General features: G+C 48.1%; 1 protein-coding gene across 7 annotated transcripts in view; it reads left to right on the forward strand.

Annotated features, from left to right (window-relative positions):
• GINM1 (glycosylated integral membrane protein 1) overlaps positions 1-24,742 on the forward strand; it is a 47,120-nt gene extending 22,378 nt beyond the window's left edge. Inside the window, exons 2-6 of one of the 7 annotated variants that reach the window (XR_012800998.1) lie at positions 9,847-10,026; positions 10,624-21,512; positions 21,631-22,078; positions 22,251-22,414; positions 23,622-24,742. Coding sequence is in view for 1 of the 7 variants with exons in the window: in XM_075596685.1 (XP_075452800.1) it covers positions 22,251-22,414; positions 23,622-23,673 (216 nt within the window). In the remaining 6 variants the exon portion in view is untranslated. Of the gene's footprint in view, positions 1-9,846; positions 10,027-10,112; positions 22,079-22,250; positions 22,415-23,621 lie in introns of those variants that run through there. The other 6 variants (XR_012800996.1, XR_012801000.1, XR_012801001.1 and 3 more) reach the window with 6 other exon arrangements.
• The last annotated feature ends 871 nt before the right edge of the window (positions 24,743-25,613 follow it).

Consider the following 25,613-nt stretch of genomic DNA (forward strand, 5'->3'; position numbering starts at 1 on the left):
CCCATGTGGCCCATCAACACACTCTTTCATTCAATGACTATTATTAACATGTTAGGGGGAAGAAATACATTATATATATAAAATTACCCCCGTCTCCATGCAACTTCCAGTTTTAATGTCCAATATACGCTTGATATGTTAACATATTCTATATTTGGTCCTTGGATTTTGTGACTAATGAAGAGTTGTCTATCAGCATGTTTTTGCTCACTTACTCGAGTCCATATGTTTATATATGATTACAATAATTTAATTTCCCCCCCCCTCCCCTTCCCTTCCTTTTCCCCCCCCTCCCCCCTCTTGCCCCCCCCTTTTTCCTTTCTCCTTTCCCTTTTACCTTCCCCTCCCCCTCCCCCCCCCCTTTTCCCTTCTCGCCCTCCCCCCCCCCTCCCCTCCATCCTCCCCCTCCCCCCCCCTTCCTTTTCCTTCCCCTTTCTCCCTCCCTTTCTCAATTCCCCTTCCTTCCCCCTCCCTTTCCCCTCTCGCCCCTTCCACCCCCCCCCCCTCCTCCCTTTCCCCCTTCTCCCTCCCTCCACCCTTCCACTTCCTTTTTATCCATCATCAAACGAGATCTGCAATGTTCACACTGGTGCATTCTATTATTCACAATGATGAATTTGATTATCAATATTACGCTGAATCATGTAATGTTTTGTTAGTCTAGTTATATTACATAATCGCACTGATGTCATTATATCTTTAAATTCTCTAATTGTAATTAATTTGATTGAACAATGATACTAACAAACTGTACTAATTATAACACAAATGTACTAATTGTATGTCTTAATACCATCGGAATATTAATAATTAGATATTGGAAATGCCCATTACCTTTTGCCATTACTTGTTTTTAATCATTATTGCTTTATTTTTTTGCTTTCTACAACAATATATATATATTCTATGAAATGTATGTTTTCAAATCTTTTGTACTTTATTAACACTATGAATTGTATTGTTATACTATATTTAACATGTAGATTGCTCAAATGTTCTTTTCAATTTTGTTTTTAACTTCCCAGTCCCAACTGCGCATGACACTGATGCCCATGGGTGCCGCGCGATTGTCATCCAGCCGGGACTCAGTATCCCATCATGCAGCTTGCGGCAGGCCATAAGCTCATTGGCTGGAAGACGTCACACCCGGTTTACTCCGTGTGAGCGCCGTCAGGCAGTGAGCTTGGCATCCCATCATGCCGCTCGCGACATACTTACAGCCCATTGGCTGGATGACGTCACATCCGGTTTACTTCCGGTATATCAGTGGCCTGCACACGGATAATGTACTCTTTGAAAAAGCCCAATCTCTGGGTGAAACGCGTTAGAGGCGCAGGGGTATGCGTCCCCCCTCTTTTTAACCATGCTTTATTAAAGGAATTGTTATACAGCACAGTCCAGCTTCAGCAACTTTTTTCTTCTGCTTCGTGGTGCCCGCTGAATTACCTCTCCTCATCGGAACAGGTACACTCCCTCTGCTTGTTATATCAGCCTGGAGCACACAGAACCGGCGTTCATATATATGTGAGTACAATTGCTGCCCCATGAGAGCTGCCCCAGGCATATAGGTTAATTCAGTTCAGAGAGACTGGAGAGGTAAAAGGGGGGGTTTAAAGACTCCCCCCTTACAACTCTGCATATCTCTGCCATACCTGGTGCCATCTAGGGGTTTCATGCATACAGCCTCAAGCATGCATTATCACACCAAGTGATCCGGTTCAAATGCAGTTAGATATACTCATTTTTTATCATTGTGGGTTAATACAAAGCTCTGTAGCACCGGGTGATTGGGGTCCTCTACCCCATATTTTTGTTTTCATACATGTGGAGTTCTTGGGCAAATCACTTTAATATAAGATGGGGTCCCAGTAGCACACCCTCCGCATTAAATTAGGTCTATTTTTATTTGTTATGTCATTGTGGGATACAGGAGCTTACAAACAGATGAACACTTCTTAGGCCGTGTACATGGTGAGCGCAACCACTTGAGGGCGGTACTCTCAAAATACCGTGCCTCTATGAGGCAGGGCATAGGCCGCACGCGATGCAGAGCGTCGGAGGTCGCGATGTGCAAGAGTACAAATACATTTGTTTCGGTCGCGCGACGGCCGGTCTGATGAGTGCGAACCAGCTCCGTGACGTCACGGCCACGCCCGTGACACACCTCCCCGTCGCGTCTACCCTTTGGCCACAAATATCCTGCTTAAGGCGTGCATGATGCAGTGCGAACGCACTAACCATGGACACGGCCTTATGAAGGCTGAAGGAGCAGCTCAGTGAGTAAAGACTTGGTAAATAATGACACTGAGTTTGAAGCAAGGGGAATGAACCTCGTTCAATTCCTGGTATCGGCTTTTTGTGACTTTGGGCAAATCACTTAATCTCCCTGTGCCTCAGGCACCAAAAAATAGACTGATTCTCTACAGGGCAGAGACCCGTGCCTCCAAAAATTATATGTACAGTGTTGTGTAAACTGTAAGCACTATACAAGGAAAAACATTTATTATTATAATGATGGACCATAACACATGCAACTTAATACAGGCTATTTGTTTGTTTTTTAACAATCAAGCTTTGATTGTTTTATTGTGGTATTGCTTGATCGATTTTATACATACGTAAAAAAGAGGTAGTGGCAACTTCCCTGTAACCTGTTGCTCATTTGTCAAGTCAGTCATTGATCCTCTAGCTCAGGGCTGCACAACATACGGCCCGCGGGCCGCATGCGGCCCGTCTGGCCTCTCTGTGTGGCCCGCAGTGACTCCGGCCGGGCGCCAGTTAATTAATATAATAAATTAAAACATTTTTTTTTTTTAAAGTTTAAAAAAATGGCGGCGATTTATCCCCCTCCCCTCCTCCACCGCATCCCCCCACCGGGTTTTGTAGTGCGCGGGGGCAGAAGCAGCATGAGGAGGATGCAGGATGCCGGGGAGGTCAGAGCATGCTTGGGGCGGGGCTTAGTACCGGAGAGATGTGTGTGTGTGTGTGTGTGTGTGTGTGTGTGTGTGTGTGTGTGTGAAAAATGGGCTAGTGCAGAGGTGAGGGGTGGGCTGCTGACATGTGGGGGGGGGGTGCTGACATGTGAGGGGGGGGTGCTGACATGTGAGGGGGAGTGGGCTGCTGACATGTGAGGGGGGATGGGCTGTACTATGTAAAGAAATGGGATTGGTGTAAGGTTGAGCAGTTATATATAATAACAGGAGCTACCGTAACAATGTAGGGTTTTTTTTTTTTTAATTCTCCATTTTCTTAATCAGGGGTTTTCCAACCTTCTCAACTCGGTGACTACTTCACTGTTAATCATCATTTGGAGCACTGCCATGGTTACAGTACAGTACATAGCTCTGCTTAATTGTGTTTAAAAAACAGCCTTTGTCAGTGATAGAAAATACACACATGGCATAAAAGAAGTCAAAATATGATCAAGAATAAATAATCACGTCAGTACATCCATAAAGTGCTGTAGTTTTCAACTTTTTTTTTTTTGTTAAGGAACCCTAAGTGAAATTCTAAGGAACCCCCAACCATCTCTAATAGCGCGTTTGACGGGGGAGGGGTGCTAAGCGAGTAATAAAGGGGTCACCCCCATTAGGCACCCCCTTCCACCGTCTGGGAAGTGAAGGGTTAACCAGAAATGTACGTATAATACATATGTTCCCCTGCTTCACAACCAAAAGGTACGTCCCTTGGTTATCCTATTCCTACATTTAGAGGGAATTAATGTATTTGTATTCCCCTGCCTCATGGCAAACTGTTTTATTTGCTAGATGTTTATATTGGTATAATTATTGGAGTTTGCAGTGTATGCAGCAACCACATACACTGGGATCCAGGCGGGAGGGAAAGGGCTAATGTTAATTTTGTGTTTATGGCCCTTTGTCCCTTTTCCTGCCTTTGCAGGCTCCATTTTGCAGTCTGTCCATAGGTCGCGATTACAGCCCCATATAACCCTATGAAGATTCCGGCGATTTGGGCCTGATATCGTAGAAGACCTGCAGGTGGCGCTCGAGAGGAGGAGCGGCGGTTCCCCATTGAAAGTGAATGGAGTAACGCATTTCAATAGGAATTCCTGGAAGCCGACCTCCAGAGACGAGCTGGCAGCCAGCCAGACCGCAAAAGCGGAAACATTATCTTGAAGAGAACTTTGATCACTACCTGGTCAAGTTCAGGGTCAATTGGCGTGGGAAACTTAGTTTCTAGGGCACCCCGGAATAAAATTATTTTTGCCCCTAGATTCTAGGAACCCCCTCACTCGACCCCGACCAGGTCCGATAATCAATGACCCCGGTAAAGGGTCGCGCTCGTTATAAGGGTCGCACCATAGACTCTAATGGCGGAGGTAAAAGCCGCGAGTAAAAATGGCTAAGTCAGAATGAGCAGAAACCTGGAACCCATAACTCCGGTTCTGTTCAACTTAGAGGGCTGAGATTTGGTCACCATGTAGTCATAGTTCCGGCAGGATTGCATGGCAAATACCGACCCTCTCGGAGCAACAGAACGGAGTCAGGGTAATTGTAAAGTTTGGTTTTCTGCCATTGACTTGCATGGCAGAAAAAAAGCCTCGTTTGCAAATGTGCGTTTAAAACTGTAATTGTGTATCTCCGGTTCGGTGGGTCACAGCGAGCTGAAACTTGGCCACCATGGAGAGTCCCCTCCGGCATGAGGGTCTGGCAAGTTTCAACCTGCTCGACCCAGCCGAACGGATTATTTTAATGTGTAGATATTAAAGAATTTACTGTTTTGCAAGGCTGGTATAAAAGCCCGGGAAAGCTAGAGCCCATATGGTATGTTAATGCGCAGGGGGGAGACAAGTGGTCTACAATAAGCCCTCTGATCAAAGGCTCCCCCACCCTGCTTGTGTATGCTAGAACAAAGCAGAGCAGGACGGGGGTACTTGTGATAAGTGTTGTGTTTCACACCTTGTGACAAAAGTTTTCCTGTCCCAAGCAGACTAGGCGACGACAATCTTGTGGGAGGGGGCTAGGGAAATGAGCCCCTGATTAGAATAATGCCCACCCTGTGGGCAGATACTACCTTGCTTCTCAGGTGAGGTGGCAAGGGGTCATTGGGTGGAGGTAATTGATAACCAATGCCTGGCACCCAATGTTAAGGTATAGGGCTGGAATTCCATATAAACCAGTGTAAACCCTATACCAATTGTCTTCGTTTTTGTCTTCGTTATTACATCTACTTGATTCCTGATGACTGAATGAATTGCCAATCCTGTACCTGATTGCTTCATTGCCCAACCCTAAGTAAGTGTTATATTCTTGTATGTTATTTGTATAATTCTGTGTGTTCACCTTCTTTAAGGAATAAACTATATTTATTATATCTAAGTCGTGTTCAATTCAACCCAGAGATTTGGTGTATATTATATCCCTTCACAAGTTACCGTGACAGCGCGTCTGATATCAAATGCATTATAAAATCTTCTGTATTTGATACAATTTTCAAATGACCTGAAAATTGCAGGGAAGCTCGGGGAACCCACGGGTTCCTAGGAACCCTGGTTGAAAAATACTGATATAGTGTGAAACCTGTGAAATGTAGTAATACAAAGAGGAATTATATAACCCTCAAGGAATACAGCAGGGCCCCGCGATCCGCCGAGACGGCGGCACCGAGAAGGGGGCCGCCATCTTGGTTCTTAAATCGCGCATGCGCAGAACGGGCGGTTGCACCCGGCGCGCATGCGCAGACCGTAGTTTGCGCAGAACGGAGTTTGCGCACATGTGCAGAACGGCAAAAATGCCGATTTGCGCACGCAAAAACAACTGAAAATCGGCGGATTCACTTTCCAGCGATTTTCACTATACGGTGGGCCCCTGGAACGGAACCCGCTGTATATCCAGGGTACCCTCCTGTAAATACAGCTCATAGATGGGGATATTCCAATTTCCCTTGGAACAGTATGCAGCAGACATCAGAGCAAAAGTAATTACTTGTGCTCTGACGTTTGCTGCAAATTGCATAAAAAAGGTGTCTGAGTTTGGGAACCTCTGATGTAAACCAAATCAGTTTTAAGCTCTTATTATGCTACGTAGCAGTCTTTCCCACCCTGGAGAATATTTAAATCCTATTCACTTGAATACAGCTGCAATTTTCTCCAGCACTTGGGAAGATGAACTTTCACAGCATATTGAAGACAGACTTTTAGATGGTTAAAAGTGAGGTATCTTAATGGTTTTTGGCCCATCAAGTTGCAAAAAAGTGCATGCAACTAAAGTTTAGATTACTCATCGTTTTAGATTATAGTTCATTTGCATGTCATTACTCAGAATACCTGGCTGCAGTGGAAGCACTGCATGCTAAGGGCTTGACCCCGCTGCCTACTACAGCGTCCGCTGTGGCGGACGCTGCACGCACGAGAGCCCTCCCCTCAATGGCGCCGGGCCCGCTGCAAGGGGGGGCCGCAGCGCTGAGGTGCGAGCTGCTCCTGCTCTCAATAGAATTGAGAGCAGGTCTCGCGTCGAGCGATATGGCACGCCCCCCGGCGGTTCAGCCAATGAGGGCGAACCTGCCGGGTGATGTCATGGCTGCGCCCCCATCACTCCCCCGCCACGCCCCCCCGGTCTCTCTTCCTGCAGCTCCCTGCAGACCAGGTAATCGGCTGCACGCGCCGCCAATCTCGCGGGCGCACGTTGCAGCTGAGTTACCGGGGCCTTAGCCTAAACTTAAAGCTAAGGCCCCGCTGCCTCAGACTGCGTGCCCGTACTGCAGACAGGCGGCGCGTGGAGAGGCACTTGACCGCTGTCTGCAGTCTGTAGGGAGCGCCGTGGTTGGAGCGGGGGGGGGGCGTGGTTGGAGTGGATGGCTGCAGCAGGGGTCTCCCGGACTGCAGGAGGGCGCTGCTGCCAGCTGTATCCTGGAAGGTAAGCAGCTCTCCCCCCCACACACATGCCCTCCTCTCCGTGCTGTTCCCTCCCCCCGTCAGTCCGCCCGTCGGTCTGTCCTTCCCCCAACACACAACACACACATATAGATACACAGTGTTCGACAATTGTACACATTTACACGCCCGGGGCGGGTGGATTTAACCCCCAGGCGAGTAAACATTGGCCCAAGCAGCACACGTGTTTTATTTTTAAATTTCCCCTGTTCGCGCTGACAATTTCCCCTGCTCGCGCTGGGAAAAAAAAACCTCCCTACCTGACAGCTGATTGGCGCGCGCTCCCAAGCTTTGTGGGCGCGCGGCCAGGCTCTATATGAGCCCTCCCCCAACGAGCAGCCATTCTTTCCGGCCGGAGCTCTTGGAGAGTAAGTATTCTCCAATCCTCCGTCTTGCGGCCCCGCTGCTGCTTCCCTGCAAGCCCCCTTACTCCTTCCCTGCAAGCCCCCTTACTCTCCTTCCCTGCAAGCCCCCTTACTCTCCTTCCCTGCAAGCCCCCTTACTCTCCTTCCCTGTAAGACCCCTTACTCCCCTTCCCTGCAAGCCCCCTTACTCTCCTTCCCTGCAAGCCCCCTTACTCCCCTTCCCTGCAAGCCCCCTTACTCCTTCCCTGCAAGCCCCCCTACTCCCCGCGCGAGGCAGGTGTTCCCCCTTCCCCCTTCTCTCCCTGTCCCCACTTCCCCCTTCTCTCCCTGTCCCCACTTAACTTGGCTAGGAGATTGCAGTGGGGGTGTCCCCCCCTTCTCGGCCTGTCCCGCGCGGGGCTGCAGATTGCAGTGGTGGTGTCCCACCCCCTTCTCGGCCTGTCACGGCGTCCCGCGCGGGGCTGCAGATTGCAGTGGGGGTGTCCCCCCCTTCTCGGCCTGTCACGGCATCCCGCGCGGGGCAGGATATTGTAGTAGGGGTGTTCCCCCCTTCTCACCCTGTCCTGGCATCTCCGGGCTGGAGATGGTCACAGGGGGAGGGGGAGTGTCGAGCGGGGCCGTGGTGGTGCTCGGTCCCGCTGCCTTTCCTCTTCTCCCTGTCGTGTGTGTGTGTGTGTGTGTATTCATGTGTGTGTGTGTATATATGTGGGAGTGTGTGTATATATGTGGGAGTGTGTATATATGTGGGAGTGTGTGTATATATATGTGGGAGTGTGTGTATATATATATGTAGGAGTGTGTGTATATATATATATGTGGGAGTGTGTATATATATGTGGGAGTGTGTGTATATATATATGTGGGAGTGTGTGTATATATATATATGTGGGAGTGTGTGTATATATATATATGTGGGAGTGTGTGTATATATATATATGTGGGAGTGTGTGTATATATATGTGGGAGTGTGTGTATATATATGTGGGAGTGTGTGTGTATATATGTGGGAGTGTGTGTGTGTGTGTGTGTGTGTGTGTGTGTGTATATGGGAGAATGTGTATGTGTGTATGGGAGTATGTGTGTGACACCAGAGGTACCCCCCCCCCCCAGTCAGTCACCCCTGTCCCGGTCAGTCAGTCACCCCTGCCCCCCTCTCTCTGGTCTCCCCCGTCTCCCCTCTCTCTGGTCTCTCCCCTCTCTCTGGTCTCTCTCTGGTCTCCCCCCTCTCTCTGGTCTCCCCCGTCTCCCCTCTCTCTGGTCTCCCCCCTCTCTGGTCTCCCCTCTCTCTGGTCTCCCCCATCTCCCCTCCCTCCTCTGTCTCTTTTTCTCTCTCCCTCCTCTGTCTCTTTTTTCTCTCTCCTCTCTCTGTTTCTTCTCCCTATATATCTTAACTGTCCTATACTACACCAAAATAACTTATACTGCTTTCTTCCAGATCTGACTCAAGCTTCACATGGAAGACATTGGAATCCCCCCTAACCCAGAAGACAGGTAGGGAACACCTCCCCTCCAACTTATAACATTGCGGGACTGAGGTACCTGGACATTGAGGGACTGTGGATCAGGTAAGATCCCAGGCGGGATTGCTGCTTTAGATATTGTGAAGCGGGGACGTCCAGACACTGGTTAAGGGGTTCAGAAAACTAGTCATTCACCTGTGGCTTTTATTTCTAGATCCAACATTTACACACTTACTCTCACACACACACACACACGTAACAAGGACTAATTGTAGTATAATGTAATAAATACATTCGTCAAAAACGAATGTTGTTCTGACTAGGAATTTATTAAATGTATTTTATTTATATATTTTATTTTAAAGCAGGGTTGGGGGCGGGACTAGGGTTGGGGGCGGGACTAGGGGCGGGGTTGGGGGCGGGACTAGGTGGCGAGTAGATTTTTTGGTTGGGCGAGTAGATTTTTGGGTGATTTGTCGAACACTGTAGATACATATACACTTACATACACACACACACATATATAGATACATATACACACACTTCCCCCCCTACCTTTTGGAGGTGGGGGAAGCTCTGACAGCTTCAGCCCCCGCCCCTGATAGGCGCACCACGTGACGCGTCAACGCTAGGGATCTAAATTCTCTTGCATCCCCTGGCGGCTGACGCGTCACAGCGCGTAGTGAGCCGTGCAGCGAGGGGGGACTAGGACCGGCTCGGGAGGGTACCAGGTGATGGTGAGAAATGTGCACGCGGCCGGACACAGGGGGACCAAATCCTAAGAGATAATCGGGAAAGACAGGATCTGAGATTTACAAGGATATTTTATTTACTGCATAGTTCAAAAGATATATTTTTTCTTATATTGTTTTAACTTTTTTTTTATCCTAGATGTGCAATTTTTTTAATATTTCATATTTAAACAACCTAACATTAGAATCACTGTACACCGTTTCCTTTTAAAGGTGTAATCCTTGATAGCTGAGCAAAACCCCCCAATATTCTGTAAAGACTTTATGGATCAAATTGAGTTCCTTAACTGGTTTCCAAAGAGTTCAGCGAGGCACTGTATTTCACATCTGGAAATTATACCAATATAACTATGCTTAAAGCAAATGTTTGGGGTTAGTTTCCTTTCTTTTAGGACCTCCGAAATGAGCAAAATATCTCTGTCTCTGGTTGCTGTTGCATTCTACTTACTGAAGGATTAATTGAAAGGCGGCCATTAGGTGAACCCAGGGAGCCGGATATTCCCTGATCGATCACAGGAGAAAGGATGGATCGTCCGCTTAATTAGTTTTCATTAAAGGTACTTGAATACTGCATATATTAAAACAAAATGTAAAAACAAAAAAATGCAGCCAGGAATGCTTAGTGATTTTTTTTATTTTTTTTATTTGGTATCAAAACAGAGATATACAGAAATATAGCATAGTTGGGTGGGGTGCGGAGGTACATAAAAGAAAAGGGAAGAGGGTGTGGGGGACACACAACATTTTGGTGGGGCTTCAAAAACTTAATACTCTACATGGGCATATCATAAATCACTTTTGCAGGGGGAGTCTGGGGCAGCCTCTTTGCCCTTAATGGGGTTTGTCTCTAGGGGAACCAGGGCTAGTGGAAAGGAACATATATATTTCTGTAGCATAATATATAGAAATTGGCCAGGGTAGGCAACCAAAATTGTCTTCTAGTCATGGTGTATGGATGGTTTTGAGGTATTACAAGCTGCGGAAGCTTAAGGCTACATTTCAGGGCCTGTGAACATTATCCAGGGTAGCCATACCTTCTGGAAGATATCATATGTGTCGTTCAGAAAACTAGTGAGTTTTTTTTCCATCGTGCATACAAACCATACCTTGTTTCTAATTAGCGGGATTGATGGTAATTTATCTTGTTTCCAAAGCCTGGAGTCAGCAACAGGAATTCAAAACAGGCAAGAGGGTAAGGCGTAACTGCAAAGACCGACTGGAGCTGCAAACACACAGAACTTTGCTGGCAGGCTGCCAGTACCCAAAATGGCCACAGAGAGCAGAAAGGGCAGGAGAGACAGAAAACCTGGACCGAAATAAAAACCCGGCACAGACGAGTAGAATCCTTACAGTTTAATAGAAACAGCCATGGATCTAGGGGGATGTCCGAGCCTACAATCTGACGGATCCAGGCTCTCACCCACCTCCATAAGGCCTGCACTCAAGGTCATGACCACCACATATGTAGAAAAGAGGCCACCCCACCACAACCTTTTAGACACATAGGGGGTTTGCCTAGAACATATTTAGCTATATTTTCAGCGGTATTATACAAACAAGTCATAACTTTGTACGCATTTTCCCGGATACTTGAGCAGATTGAGCTTTTAGCTACAGCTTCGAAAATGTCCTCCCAATCATCACCCTCCAATTCCTCACCCAGATCGGTTTCCCATTTTTCTATAAATTTAAGCTTAACTTGCGTGTCTTCAGCTGGCAAGGAAACTTTTTGATAGAAAATAGTTTTGATATCAGCCTCTCGTGTGCTCCGAGACAGAGCCTAACAAATAGTGAGATGGGACCTGTGGGCCTGACTTTAGCGTAAAATGCCCTTAACTGGAGGAAGCAAAAGATCTCTCCAGACGGAACCCCTTTATCCTTAACCAATTTATCAAAAGGCATCACTTTAAGATCATGGCTAAAATCGAATAGTCTACAGGTATTTGCTTGCTGCCACTTTGCAAAGGATTGTTTGGGTAATCCCGGGGAGAAATCCCCGTTCCCAAAGAAAGTGGCCATCAGGGAATTTGGATTGCTAAGCTTGTATTTAAATTTGAATCTGTCCCACAGTCTGAGAGAGTGTATGATCGCTGGCAAGGTGGGATGCTCCAAAAGGCCTATCTGGTTAGAGAGCCACAGAATATTTTCTATAGGGATGGAGCATATCAAATGTGCCTCCAGGGAGACCCATCTTCTAAGTGATGGGTTTGCATGCCAAGCTGCCAACTGACTTGCTTGTGCAGCCCTATAAGGCAAGGAAGTGCCAGGCCTCCTGCTCCGGTTAAGTCTGGGTCTCTTGTTATTCCAAATAAACTAAGAGACCGAAGATTGGAGTTTGGTTTTATAGGATGTAGGATATAGATATAGGGAGGGTCTGAAAGAGGTAGAGCAACCTGGGCAGTAAATTCATCTTCACTGATTGGACTCACCCCATCCAAGAGATATTACATTTAGTCCAAACCGCTAGGTCGACTTTTAATACCTTCAATATTTTGGGATAGTTAGCCTGGTAGAGCGAGTCGTAGTTGTAACGCTGTGCTCACCCCAAACAAGACAAAACCCTGATACTGAGATGGGAGTAGTAACAAACACCAGCCACAGGCACGGGGCCATGTCCGGAGTGTAGGTTGTCTTGGCAGCCGGGTCAGGGATATAGAGATCAGAGTAGTCTTTTTACTTGCCGTAGTTCAACGTAGAAGATATCCGGAGCATAGAAGGTACTTTTGCTGAGGTCAGGGTTGGAGAGTGGTCGAGGTACAATGCCGAGGTCAGGACTGGAGAAGAGCGAGGAGTCAGAGATAGCCAAGGTCAGGAGCCAGCAAGCCAGTACGGAACTAAGCAACAGGACAGGGACAAGGCAGGAACAGCAAGGTTAACACAGGTAACAAGTAGCTATGCTCAGCCAATGTGCCTATGACATTGGTGAGCATATATAGGCTGATCAGCCAACCCCCATGGGGGATGGAGCATGGTGCGGCCTCCGCGGCGGCTCTGATAGCTACACCTGCTCGTTGAGCCCTGGACCTGTTTGTGCTGCTAAAGAATGTTGACACGGAGCTTGGGGGCTTGGCACACGTGTCACATGCAAACGCGTGCACAGGTAGTGTGCGGCATAATCCGGAGGCGGGGCCTAAGTCCACGGCATCGGAGGCCACCATCCTGGTGCGCTTGCGCGCTGCCCGCATCAGGTAAGAAGTGCGGTCCGTTGGCACCCCGCGCGTGTGCGGTGGTGCATGGGAGGATGTGCGGGGCAGTTGCAAGTCCGTAGTCCTTACAGAACCACCCCCCCCTTCAGAGGAGACCTCCGTGCGAACCCTGCGAGGCTTCAGGGGTTATTTCAGGTGGAACTCTTTGATAAGTTCTGGTGCGTGGACTTGCTGGTGTGGAATCCAGGATCGTTCCACGGGACCGTATCCTCTCCAGTGGATGAGATAGTGGATTATCCCTTTTGATAACCTGGAGTCTAGGATGGCCTGAACTTCGTACTCCTGCTGGCCCTGTATGATTTGAGGACCCGGTGGTACAGGAGATGGATCTGGGAAGCGGAGGCTGAGGTATGCAGGTTTCAGTAGTGAAATATGGAACACGGATGGAATCCTCATTGAAGAGGGGAGTTGCAGGCGGTATGCCACCGGATTGATTTTCTCCAAGATCTTGAATGGACCAAAGAATCTTGGGGCCAGTTTGAGTGTGGGGACTCTTAGGCTGCGAACCCGCTGCGGCCTGCGGGGCGCACGGCCGCGGACCACCAGGCCCTTGCCCGAATGGTCCCTGCCCCCGCTGCCTCCTTCCGGCAGGGCTGACTACGTATTGTGACGCGTCAGCCGGCCGATGCTGCAAGATCCTAGTGATTTTCGGCGCTGACGCATCACGTGGTACGCGAGTCAGCCAATGGGGAGGGAAGGCGCTAGATGGGAGGTGCCTTGGGCGGGGAGCAGGGAAGGAGCTGCGGGTTAAAGTGTGTGTGTGTGTATGTATGTGTGTATGTGTATATGTGTGTGTGTGTGTATATGTGTATGTGTGTGGGGGGGTGGACGGCACCACGATCAGATCCCACTCCGGCTCCCTACAGACCGCATATCGCAGTCTGTGTCTGTCAGCGCCCGCCTGTCTGCAGTGCGGGCGCACTGACTGAGGGAGCGAGGCCTTAGCCTTAGGCGTATGTTCCGTGAGGACAGCCATACTTTGTCTCCTGGTCTCAGCTCTGAAGTTTTGCGACCGTGGCAGTCTGCTTGAGTCTTCTGTCTGGCGGAAGCCTCTTTTAGGTACTCTGGATCTTGGTCAATGAATTTTGCAGCGCTTGGATCCGGTCGTCCGCTGCAGGAACCCCAGAAGGAGGAGAAGAGATGGGCAGTCGTGCCGGATGAAAATGGTAGTTTATGTAGAAGGGCGAGACCTATGTGGATTCGTTCCTCAGAAAATTATGGGTGACCTCTGCCCACGGGAGAAGGTCTGCCCAGTCATCCTGGCTGTCCGCGAGGAAGCAGCACAGGTACTGCTCCAAGGACTGATTGGTTCTTTCTGTCTGTCCGTTAGCCTGCGGGTTGAACCCGAATAAAAAATGCAGGGAGATGTCAAATTTCTTTGTGAAGGCCCACCAGAATCTCAAGACGAACTGGGGACATCTGTCCGATACGATGGTTGTGGGAGTTCTGTGGAGATGGAAGATCTCCTTTCAGAATATGTCCGCCAGTGTGGGGGGAGTCCGGTAGGCCTTTAAGTGGAATAAAATGTGCCTGTTTCGAGAAGCGATCTATGACTACTAATATAGTGTTCATACCTCCGGATCTTGGCAGCTCTACTATGAAATCCATAGGTTCCCCCAGGGACGGTTCAGGATAGGCAGGGGATTCAAGAGCCCTTGTGGTTTGCTGCGGGGTACCTTATTCCTTGCACATGTGGGGCATGCCTTTGTGAACTCCTTTATGTCGCCTTGCATGTTTGGCCACCAGAATGTCCGTGTGATTAATTCTGTGGTTCTTTTGGTACCAGGATGACCGGCGGTTTTTGATGAGTGTCCCCATTCCAAGATTTTTTTGCGGAAGGGAAGTGCTGCGAAGAGTCATCCATCCGGGACCTCCAGATCTTCCGGAATGTTAGTTTGATCCAGCAGGATGTCATCCATTATGTCAAATGTGTTGGCGGAGATGATGAACCCGGCAGGCAGGATGGTCTCTGATTTGGCTTTGGTTTTGTTCTCTGTCAAGAACTGGCGGGAAAGGGCATCTGCCTTTACGTTCTTGGAAACGGGTATGAATGATATGATGTAATTGAAATGAGAGAAGAATAGGGACCAGTGGACTTGATGGGCTCCTGGTCGTTGAGCGCTTTCCAAGCACATGAGGTTCTTGTGGTCGGTGAGGAAGGTAATGGGGCTCCCTGTTCCTTCCAGTAGATGTCTCCACTCTTTTAAGGCTAGTTTGATGGCTAGTAGTTCTCTGTTGCCCACGTCGTAATTTTGCTGTGCCTATGAGATTTTTTTTAGAGAAGAAGGCACATGGGTGTAGGTTGGAAGACGGTGATCCTCTCTGTGACAAAATGGCACTGGCTCCGATGTCTGATGCGTCCACCTCAAATGTGAAAGGTAGTCTGGGATTGGGGTGGATCAGTATTGGTGCAGAGATGAAGGCTTTCTTTAAGGGGTTGAAGGACTGGATAGGTGCAGGTGGCCAGGACACAACGTCCGTTCCTTTCCTGGTGAGAGCCGTGATGGGTGCGACGATGGAATAGAATTTGTGGATAAACTTTCTGTAGTAATTGGCAAACCCTAGGAACCTCTGGATGCCCGTGAGAGACGTGGAGAGCGACCAGTCCATGACGGCCTTCAGTTTGGAGGGGTCCATGGAAAACACAGAATCGGATATGATGTATCCTAGAAAGGTGGTGGATTTTTGATGGAAGTTGCATTTTTCCAGTATGGCGTAGAGGTGGTGCTGATGAAGGCGTAGAAGTACCGGTTTGACTTGGTTAATGTGCTCTGAGATGGTCTTTAAAAAAATTAAAATGTCGTCTAGGTAAACTATAACGAATCTGTTCAGCAGATCTCTGAATATTTCGTTTACAAAGTCTTGGAAGACCGCTGGGGCATTGCACAGGCCGAATGGCATGACCAGTTATTCGTTGTGACCGTCTCTTGTGTTGAATGCCGTTTTCCACTCGTCTCCTTAACGGATCCTTACTAGGTTACAGGCACCGCGGAAGTCCAATTTGGTGAATATGGTGGATCCCTGGAGACGGTCGAACAGCTCCGATATCAATGGTGATCTTGTTTAGTTCTCGGTAGTCGATGCAGGGTCTTAAAGTACCATCTTCTTTGCAAAAAAAAATCCAGCCCCCTCCGGTGACGAGGATTTTCTAATGAATTCTTTTTGGAGGTTCTCATGGATGTATTCGGACATAGCTTTGGTCTCTGAGATGGAAAGAGGGTAAGAGCGCCCTCTGGGCAGGGTGGAACTGGACAGGAGATCTATAGGACAGTCGAAGGATCGATGGGGTGGTAGTACCTCTGACCTGGCTTTGTCGAATACGCCTCTGAATTCTGTGTATTCTTCTGGTAAAACGTCTTGTGGCTCCTCTGGGGTCTTCATGCTGCAGATCTTTTGAAGTGGAACTGCGCATGTTGCGGAGCATTGTTGGTTCCAAGAGATGGGTCTTTGCTTGGCCCAGTTAATGAGTGGGTTGTGGCATGTAGCCAAAGAAGTCTCAGGATGATCTCGGCGGATGGTGAGTGGATCATGTCGAAGGTGATGTTCTCCCTGTGGGTCTGTTCGCACACCAGGGAGATTTCCGCGGTCTGTAGGATGATGAAGGCCGGCTGCACGGGACGTCCATCAATGGCCTCCAATTCTACCAGGGGTTTGTTTTTCCAAAGGGATGTTGTTCCTTGTGGAGAATTCCTGGTCTATGAAGTTTCCTGCGGAACCAGAGTCGATGAAGGCGTATGCGCTCACCATGAGGCCCGGAGCCTGAATGGATACAAGAATCAGGACTCTGTTGGGTAGGGGTTCTTTGGTGATGGAGGAGTTGGAAAGTACTCCCACGGGGACTCTGGGACTCCGTGGGGGTCGATCATTTCCCGACTTGAGTGGGCAGCGGAGGGCTAGGTGGCCCAGATTGACGCAGTAGAGGCACAGACCGGAGGTTCGCGACGTTGTTTCTCAGAGAAGGAGAGTTTGTTGCCACCAAACTGCATGGGTTCTGCGGCCTCGGTCATAGGTGCCTCTGGAACAAAGGAGTGGAAAAGTGAAGGCTTGGCGGGTGCTTGGCGGTTCCATGAACGCTCGGCTTTCCTCTCCTGACGACGTTGGTCTACTTGGTCTACTTGTATGCAGACTGCAATGAGCTCCTCAAGGTCTGCTGGGTGCTCCTGCGCGGCGAGGCGAGCTCATCTTTCAGGGGTTCCGAAAGTCCTTGGCAGAAGGCGGAAGAGAGGGCCTCCCTGTTCCATCCTGTCTCTGAGGCGATTGTCCGGAATTCCAAGGCGTATCTTGCGACTGGACTATTTCTCTGGGAAACATGAAAAGGGGAAAATGCTGCAGTAATTTTACGCCCTGGGGTGTCAAAGACACGTCTGAACACCTTGGTGAATTGTCCGATGTCTTGAGTAAGGTCTCTTCGCTGCTCCCAGAGAGGAGAGGCCCACGCCAATGCATCACCCGTGAGCAAGGAGATAATGTATGCCACTCTTGACCTTGGGGTCAGGAACCGGGAGGGTGTCATCTCAAATTGAATGAAGCATTGGTTCAAAAAGCCGCGACATTCTTAAGGGTCTCTGGTTAGGCGTGGAGGGTCGTGGTTCAGATGGTGTGAGACTAGACAGTGGTGTGGGTTGTGGATTAGAGAAGGTGGGTGTGCTGGATTGTTGCACTTGTATTTTGAGGGTCTGGAGGTCTTTCTGTAGGGAGTCTAGGCGACGGTCAGACTGCTCAAGATATTTCTCCAGTTTAGAGAACATGGCGGCATTAGATGCCACCACATCTCCCACCTCAGCGGTGTCTATGTTTTTGGGGCTGAGCATACTGTCACGATGTGCTCAATACAAAAATGACGAAACCCCGGTACTGAGATGGGAGTAGTAACAAACACCAGCCACAGACACGGGGGCCACATCCGGAGTGTAGGTTTGTCTTGGCAGCCGGGTCAGGGATATAGAGATCAGAGAAGTATTTATACTTGCCGAGTTAAACGTAGGAGATATCTGGAGCGTAGAAGGTACTTTTGCTGAGGTCAGGAGTGGAGAGTGGTCGAGGTACAATGCCGAGGTCAGGATTGGAGAAGAGCGAGAAGTCAGAGATAGCCAAGATCAGGTGCCAGAGGTCGGAGTAGTCAAAGCAAGCCGGTACACAGAAGATCAAAACTGGAACTAAGTAACAGGACAGGGACAAGGCAGGAACAGCAAGGGTAAACACAGGTAACAAGTAGCTATGCTCAGCCAGTGTGTCTATGACATTGGTGAGCATAAATAGGCTGATCAGCCAACCCCCATGGGGGGTGGAGCGGGGTGCGGCCTCCACGGCGGCTGTGATAGGTCCAGGGCTCAACGAGCAGGTGTAGCTGTTTGTGCAGCTAAAGAATGTTGACAAGGAGCTTGGGGGCGTGGCGCAGAGCACCGTGCACAGGTAGTGTGCGGCGCGATCCGGAGGCAGAGCCTAAGTCCACGGCATCGGATGACGCCATCCTGGTGCGCATGCACACTGCGCGCATCAGGTAAGGAGTGCGGTCCGTTGGCACCCCGCGAGTGCGCGGTGGTGCTCGGGAGGATGCGCGAGGCAGTTGCAAGTTCGTAGTCCTTACAGTAGTCCTTCGTTAAAAAGACTCCCAGATATTTCAGTGAGGATTGCTGCCATCTGAAATCAAAGTTTAATTTGATTAGCTTAATGGTCTCCTGCCTTAGATTGATATTTAGAGCCTCTGATTTACTATTGTTTATCTTGAAACCTGATAGTTTATTGAAAATAAATAGTTAATTGAATAAGTTTGGTAGGGTTGTTAAGGGTTTTGATATTGTTAGAATAATATCTTCAGCGAAAAGGGCCAGCTTTTATAACTGATCCCCCACCTCTAGACCTGAGATGTTAGGGTTTGATGTATATGTGCCGCAAGCGGCTCCATACAAAGGGCAAAAATAAGTGGGGACAGTGGGCAACCCTGTCTTGTACCACTTTTAATCTGAAATTGAGAGGAGGGGAAGCCCTGGCTTTTTACTATTGCAGTGGGATTTGAGTAAAGGGCCATTACTACTTTGAGGAATATTCCTGAAAAACCAAAGGTCTTCAATGTTTCCTCCATATATATCCAATCTATACGAGCAAAGTGTGATGAATCCGTTCCTGGGTTTGGCTGGAGCTCACTCTTGCAGAGATGGTGAGCTCTCAGGCAACCCCTTCTCCCCTCTGGATTTGCAAGCACTATCACCTGTGCGTGCAATCACTGCAGCTCTGTCATTTGAGGAATACCAACAAACCCCTGTCTTGGTATTGGTATCTGCCCTTCTTATACTGGGCTTTCCCTTTTCCTCATTGCTGAGCATAAACCAAGATTCACTTGGATGTAACTGTGTTTGCCACAAACACTCCTGCCTTAGCCTTGTTCCTGAGATCTGCTGCATTCATCCCCAGGCAGAGGTTTGGTTCCTATACTGAAGTGCTGGATTCCCAGTGCCAACCTTGCCTTGTTCCTGAGACCTGCTGCATTCCCTCCTTGCAGAGGTCTGCTCCCTGATTCCTGTGCTGAAGTGCTGGTCTCCCAGTGCTACCCTGCGGTGTTCCTAGGCCAGCCTGCATTCTCCCCTTGCAGAGTCCTTTATCATGGGCCGCACTCGCTCCTCCAGCAGAGGCCATTCCCACGCTTCAGCTGCTGCGCTGACGTGCTTTGCACCAGCCTACCCGTTGCCGAACCCCAGCCTGGATATCGATTACTCTGACGTCTCCAACTCTGACCCCGGCTTGTCCATGGATTACCCTGCCTTCTCCAACCCAGAACCAGCTACGATTGATTACGGACTGCGCAATCCAGAACCGGCTTCGTGGTCTAAGGCCGGTGTATTCACATCCCCACCTCAGCCTCACTGTCCGGTCCTGGTTTGTGGCGAGCACACCCGTTACACAAAGGCCTTCTCAGCGTCAAGGCTAAGCAACATAGTGTGTTCACCTTTCTGTGCTGCCTATGCCGCGAGATCTATAATCCGCCTAATATTGTCCGCGGCTTGTCTGCCTGGAATAAAGCCCACCTGATTGGCGGGGACCAATGAGGGGAGAATCTTTACTAATCTATTGGCCAAAATTTTAGAAAAGATTTTAATATCTGAGTTAATTAAAGATATTGAACGGTAGCTCCCACAAGCTGAGGTTTCTTTCCCTTCATTGTAGTTTAGGGAGATTGAAGCTTGCTGCATATTTGTTGGAAAAGCAGAGTCAACCATAACAGAGTTGAACAAACTGAGTAGATGGGGAGGGGAGAGAGAGTCACTACATTTTTTATAAGATAAATTTCAGAACCCGTCTGGGCCCGGAGCTTTTGAGGCTCTTAAATTCTTGATTACCAGTTTGACTTCTTCTAAAGTAATATATTGGTTCAGAGCTCCTTGTTGGGCCTCAGACAGAGAGGGTAGATCGGTGGACTGGAGATAGCTAGCTATTTTGGCCCCGGTTTGGGCATCGTGTAGAACTTTTTTACTATTACTTTTGGGTTTGAGATTAAAGAGCCCGATTGCAGTCTAATTGAGTGGATATTATAGGGGGGCGCCTGTTTCGTAATTTAGCTGTCAGGAGGGAGTTTGCTTTATTCAATTTTTCAAAGAACTTCCTCGTTGGCCAGTTAAGAGATTCTTCTGCTTTTGCAGTTAGAAACATATTGAGCTCTGCTCTAGTTTCCTTAACAGATAGCAACGTCTCTGGGGACTGGTTATTTTTATGAAGTTTAGAGAGAGCATCAATCTTAATTTGAAGAGAGTCAATCTTTAACTGTCAGGCCCTCTTCCTTCCTGAGGCAATATAGATAAGGTAGCCTTGTGAGCCTCCCACATTGTTACCAGCGACAACACACTTTGGTCTGGAAAATAGCCCTTACTTCCCTGATAACATCATTCAGAACCTCTGGGTCCTTGAGAAGTGATTCATTTAGTCTCCCAGCTGCCATGGGTGCCATGATGTTCAGATTTGTGATTGTAGCATCTACTGGAGCGTGATCTGACCAGGTTATAGTGTGAATATTTGAATCAAAGACCTGCGCTTATAAGAAATATAGTCGATACGTATGTTTGGTGGGGGGATGAGTAGAAGGTGAGTAGAAGGTAAAATCCCTGGCTTGGAGGTTCACCTCTCTCCATATATCTACCAAAGTAAGTGAGCGACGGCCTCGTTTAAGGGCCCTGATATCTTGGGATCTAATATTCTGAGGGCCGGAGTTCAGGGCGGAAGATCTGTCTAGTGCGGGGTTAAAATCTCCTCCCAGAATAATTTGACCTTTTTTTTAGGACCCAGATATACTGCATAGAAGAAGTCGTGCTGCAGAGGGGGTGGCCACAAACACACGGCCTCAATGACCTCCTCCATCACCGTCCGAGAGACTATATTTAATAACCTTTTGGCATTTCTGTGTATTATATAGACTCCGGAAAAGACCCACCTCTGTGTCACTAACAGTGGACACAAAGCATGTTGTCACTTCCTTTGCTACATATGCCACGTCACCAGGGTTTGAGGGCAAACCTCCATGATAGTTACCGGCAACCCTGCCTTCTTACCAGGATTACTGCCAGCATGAGAGAGATATGTACACCAATTTTACACATGGCTACACATGTGAGTAGTGCGGTACACAGGGAGATCGTGACCCGCTGTGCACCTGCTACATGTTATATACTGCACTTGAAAATCTTCTTAAGTGTAAGCCTTGAATTGTATTTCACTGTGTGTTAATAGATTTTTCGTTCTACACATTGGTTTCTCCTTTTTCATTTGAGACTGGCTGCTGAATATTGCTGCACATCTATAGGAACATCCACCCATTGAGTTGGATGACTGCTTGATATTTCTACTCTATTGTGAGTAGTCATTTGCGAGACCATTTCCTGCGAATTATTTTGATAACATTACTAAACTATGTGATGTTTCTTTATTTTTATGGTACCTACGACGCTCCCCTGGTCCTTGTGGAAGAAGGTACACAGACAGGCCAGGTCTGAAACGTGGTAACTGAAATACAAAGAGCGAGAGCCAAGAACAAGACCAGATAGCACTAGGCTACAGAGGATTATGCTGAGCACTGACTGACCGTGGAGGCAGGAGCTAAATACCGAGCAGGCACCAATAGGGGAAAGGGAGGAGCGGAGGTGCATCCCCAGGGAGGTCTGTGATAGGAGCAAGGCAGGGGGAGGATCAGAGCCGGGGGCGCCGCACAGCAGCGTGGCGTGGCATCCCGTGGATGCCGGGGGTGGAGCTGAGTGTGGGAGAGAGCGCATATGATGCGCGGGTCCGCGCGCGCCCTGTAATGCTGACGGGCTGGTGCGCGTGACCCAGGAGGAAGCCGGGAGGCGGAGACAATGGCAGATGCAGCCGTGCGCACTGGAGGGGGACGAGAAGCCGAGACAGCAGCGACTGCAGCCGCAAGGTGAGTGAGGAGGGGGCACGCCATGCGGAACGTGCCCCCCGGGTTGTCTCAAATTCTGAAACGAACTTAAAACTAGCAGAGAAGGCATGCAATCATTGTTTTCATTCGCTTGCTAGAATAATATATGTTGGGTAGGAGATGGGTCTTTTACAGGGCATTTCTGTTATTACAGGTGATGTGCCAGATTGCAGAAGATCTGAGAGAGAAGCTGTGTCTCATATGGCTCAAGTGTTACTCTATCTTGATTGACTTCATGGAGGTGGCTGTTGTAGGAGTCATAGGAGCTGCAATGATACTTGAAATCCTCAGGATACTGTACCCTTCGCATAATCACAAGTAAGTCCTATGTGTCCTAACATCTATTATATGGGGTTATTTATTAAACTACGATAGGGCCAATTGGGACACGATCACGCAGAAACTCCCATTGATTTGTTAAGAAATCGGAAAGCTCTCAAATTGGCTCCTAGAAAGGAACAGGGATGTCCGCAGGATATCATGACGTCTCTTTCAGCACATGCTCCATAGTGTAATAACTTAATAAAAATATGATTTAATTGGGTTAAAAAGTTGTACGATATGCACTGGCATCAGCTAAAAGATAAAAGACATTAGAGAGGTCAATATTCACCACCTTTGAGTCAGGATTACCCAGTCCAGGTAGGACATCCCAAATGGATGAAGTCTGTATGTGACGCAATGGCTGGGTTGGCATCCAAATAGACCACACTTCCTGAACAGGAGAAGCAGTATATTTAGCGTGACCGAACCTCAGTGTAGAAACAGGACATCCAGCTCGTAGCAAAGATGCTCAACTCTGCCCGTCGTGTGATGATGACGTCACTTGCGTCCAATGCTGTTCGCCCTACGCGTTTTGTTGCTTCTACAGCAACTTCCTCAGGAGAAATATTTCCTGTCGGCAGGCTCTCCCAGACCCAGCCACTGCGTCGCATACAGAGTTCATCCATTTGGGATTTCCTACCTGGACTGTCTGATCCTGACTCCAGGGTGGTGAATATTGACCTCTCCAATGTCTTTTTATCTTTTTAGTTGATGTGAGTGCATATCGTACAACTTTTAAATCCGATTAAAACATTTTTGTATTAAATGAATACACCATGGAACGTGTACGTTCTATTCTTCTACATGTATATACAGCAGCGGCAGCTTTTATTCGAGTAAAAGCCGCCGGCTGCATGCATCTGGGAAGCGGGTAGCCGCGGCGCGTGGCGGTGCACTGTGACGTCACAGTAACATGCGCGCCCGGCTTCCCCAGGCTTCCCCGACACCCCTGGAGATCAAATTAAGGTAAGCGGGGGTGCGGGGAAGCAGAGGGGCAGAGCAGGAGTCGGGAAGGGGGGGTAAATTGCGTGCGAAGTGGAGGGGGGGTGCGTGGGGGAAACGCGGCGGCGCGCGGTTTTTACTGGCGGCAGCTGGGGTAGATCCCGGCATGCCGCCGGCATTTAGTGCAATAAAAGATGTCGCTACTGTATGTGCGTATATTTATATAACCTTCCCCCCCCCCCCCCCTTTTTTTTTTTAGGGAAATTCTTAATCTCAGTGACATCAAGGATTCATCTATGCTTGTTCCTTGAATTTTACATGACCCAGAGAAGATGGATAAATCCCATGAAGATAATACCCTATGATAAATGATATTGCTGCATATAAACGTGTGTTATTGTCTGCGATGGGATTCCCTGCATTTAAGTGTGTAAAGTTTCTCTGTTTAAGGTGCCCGTCTGAGGTAGACACCCAAACAGTTCCATGCACTTTTTCATTTTTGTTTGTTTGTTTTTTTACATCCTAATGTGAGCTTTAAAAGCTCCAACTGCCATATTTGAGCCTATCTGAAAACTCCCCAACGGTGCAGTGCGACTTCGCAACATACATTTGAGTTGCGATAAAGTTGAAGCATCCAGCTATATCAAAACCACCATTGGTTATCCAATGTAATCCTTTTCTGCACATCAGTGTAGTGCACATTGATTCATTTCTGATTCCTCTGGCACTGAAAGGCTTTAACATTTAACACTACAGTCACAGATAATAGATACCATAGAGAATACAATATATACTGTATAGTGATTAGGCCAAGCTGAGAAAGCAAAAGAGCAGCAATTCCAAAGGTGAAGTGATCAGGATTTATACTGTAAATGTGCTTTTTTATCAATATTCTGTGAACCAGACACCTAGATAATTGCATAATTAGGTATTCTGGACGAAAAAGAACATTTTGATAAGTAATTTGTTATAAATCAATAAAAGATTGGACTCTGTATATGGAAGGGTATCACTACAATGGAAGTCTTTCACTTCAGATTTTTTCATTTCTGATCTCATATTGATAATCTACACTTGCTGGATCTGAATCTGAGTGGTTCAATGGGCCGCCTATGGCAGCCTATTCTGGTTGTCAGTAAGAGGCCATATGACTACATTCTGGGATTTAGAACCGTGGTTTTTTTGGGGGGGGTGTGGCGAGGAGAGGGCTAATCAGGTCTAAATAAAGGTATTATAAAAAGAAAAGAAAAAACAAGGGCGCTGTAGCAGACTACGGTGTATTATACTAAAAACAAATAAAGATGTGTATAAACATTAATATATCATGTTCAGAGCATAAACATTGTAATGTTGAGACAATAAATATGTAGATAAATGTAAGCCAGAAACTATTGCCTGATATGTTGTAGTGTGGCCAATCACACTCGTCGATCTTGGGAGCAGGTGATGCACTTTCCCTCTGGATCACCGGTATTACGTGCAGTCTCCGTAGCGGTTGCTGGAACCGATGATGCAGCTGACTCTCCGTCCTCCTACGCTTGCCCCGCGGGTTGTCTCACTCGGGGGGTGTCACGTGATCTCCCTGACTCACTCGGAGGCAGCCGCTGGTTTCCTTGCATCCCGCTTGGTATCCTGCTTAGCGTCTGCTTCCTCCTCTGACGCACTTCCGGTGTTCCGATCAGGGGGCAGTGCAGTACTATGATATTAGCTCTTGGCCACCACCAATCCGGCTCAAATGTCTGGCTTACTGTTTTCAAACTTGATTCTAGGCAGCTAATGACAGCTACCATGCCAATATATCTATAAGGTCAATCCTACGCGTTTCAGCACTGACTGTGCCTTCCTCAGGGATGTATTTGGAACACTGATCTGCCTGCCCATATATAGGTGCTGGAGAGGTGGAGAGCCCAGCTGATAGGTTGTTAACTCAATTACTGCACCGACACACTTTATTCGAGCAAATACCCAGTATGTACCTGGCAGATACCTGGAATGCGCCGCTCCTCACCTCTGACAAGCCCCGTTGCGTTTGCCTTCCCAGCCTGGGTTCATGCCTGGCTGACGGGCGGCTGATCTGTTAAATGATAATGATTAGGATTTAATAGGCTGCAATGCTTCGCGTGTCTACCAGATGGCATAAATTCATGAATTGTAATGCAGTATATATAGATATACTGTGCAGTATTGCAGCCAGCGGGAATAAAATGCTTCAATCCCTGCCTGGAAATAACCCAATATACTCGGGCAGAAA

This window comes from Ascaphus truei, chromosome 4, assembly GCF_040206685.1.
Source record: "Ascaphus truei isolate aAscTru1 chromosome 4, aAscTru1.hap1, whole genome shotgun sequence".
In the NCBI taxonomy this organism is placed as follows: Eukaryota; Metazoa; Chordata; class Amphibia; order Anura; family Ascaphidae; genus Ascaphus; species Ascaphus truei.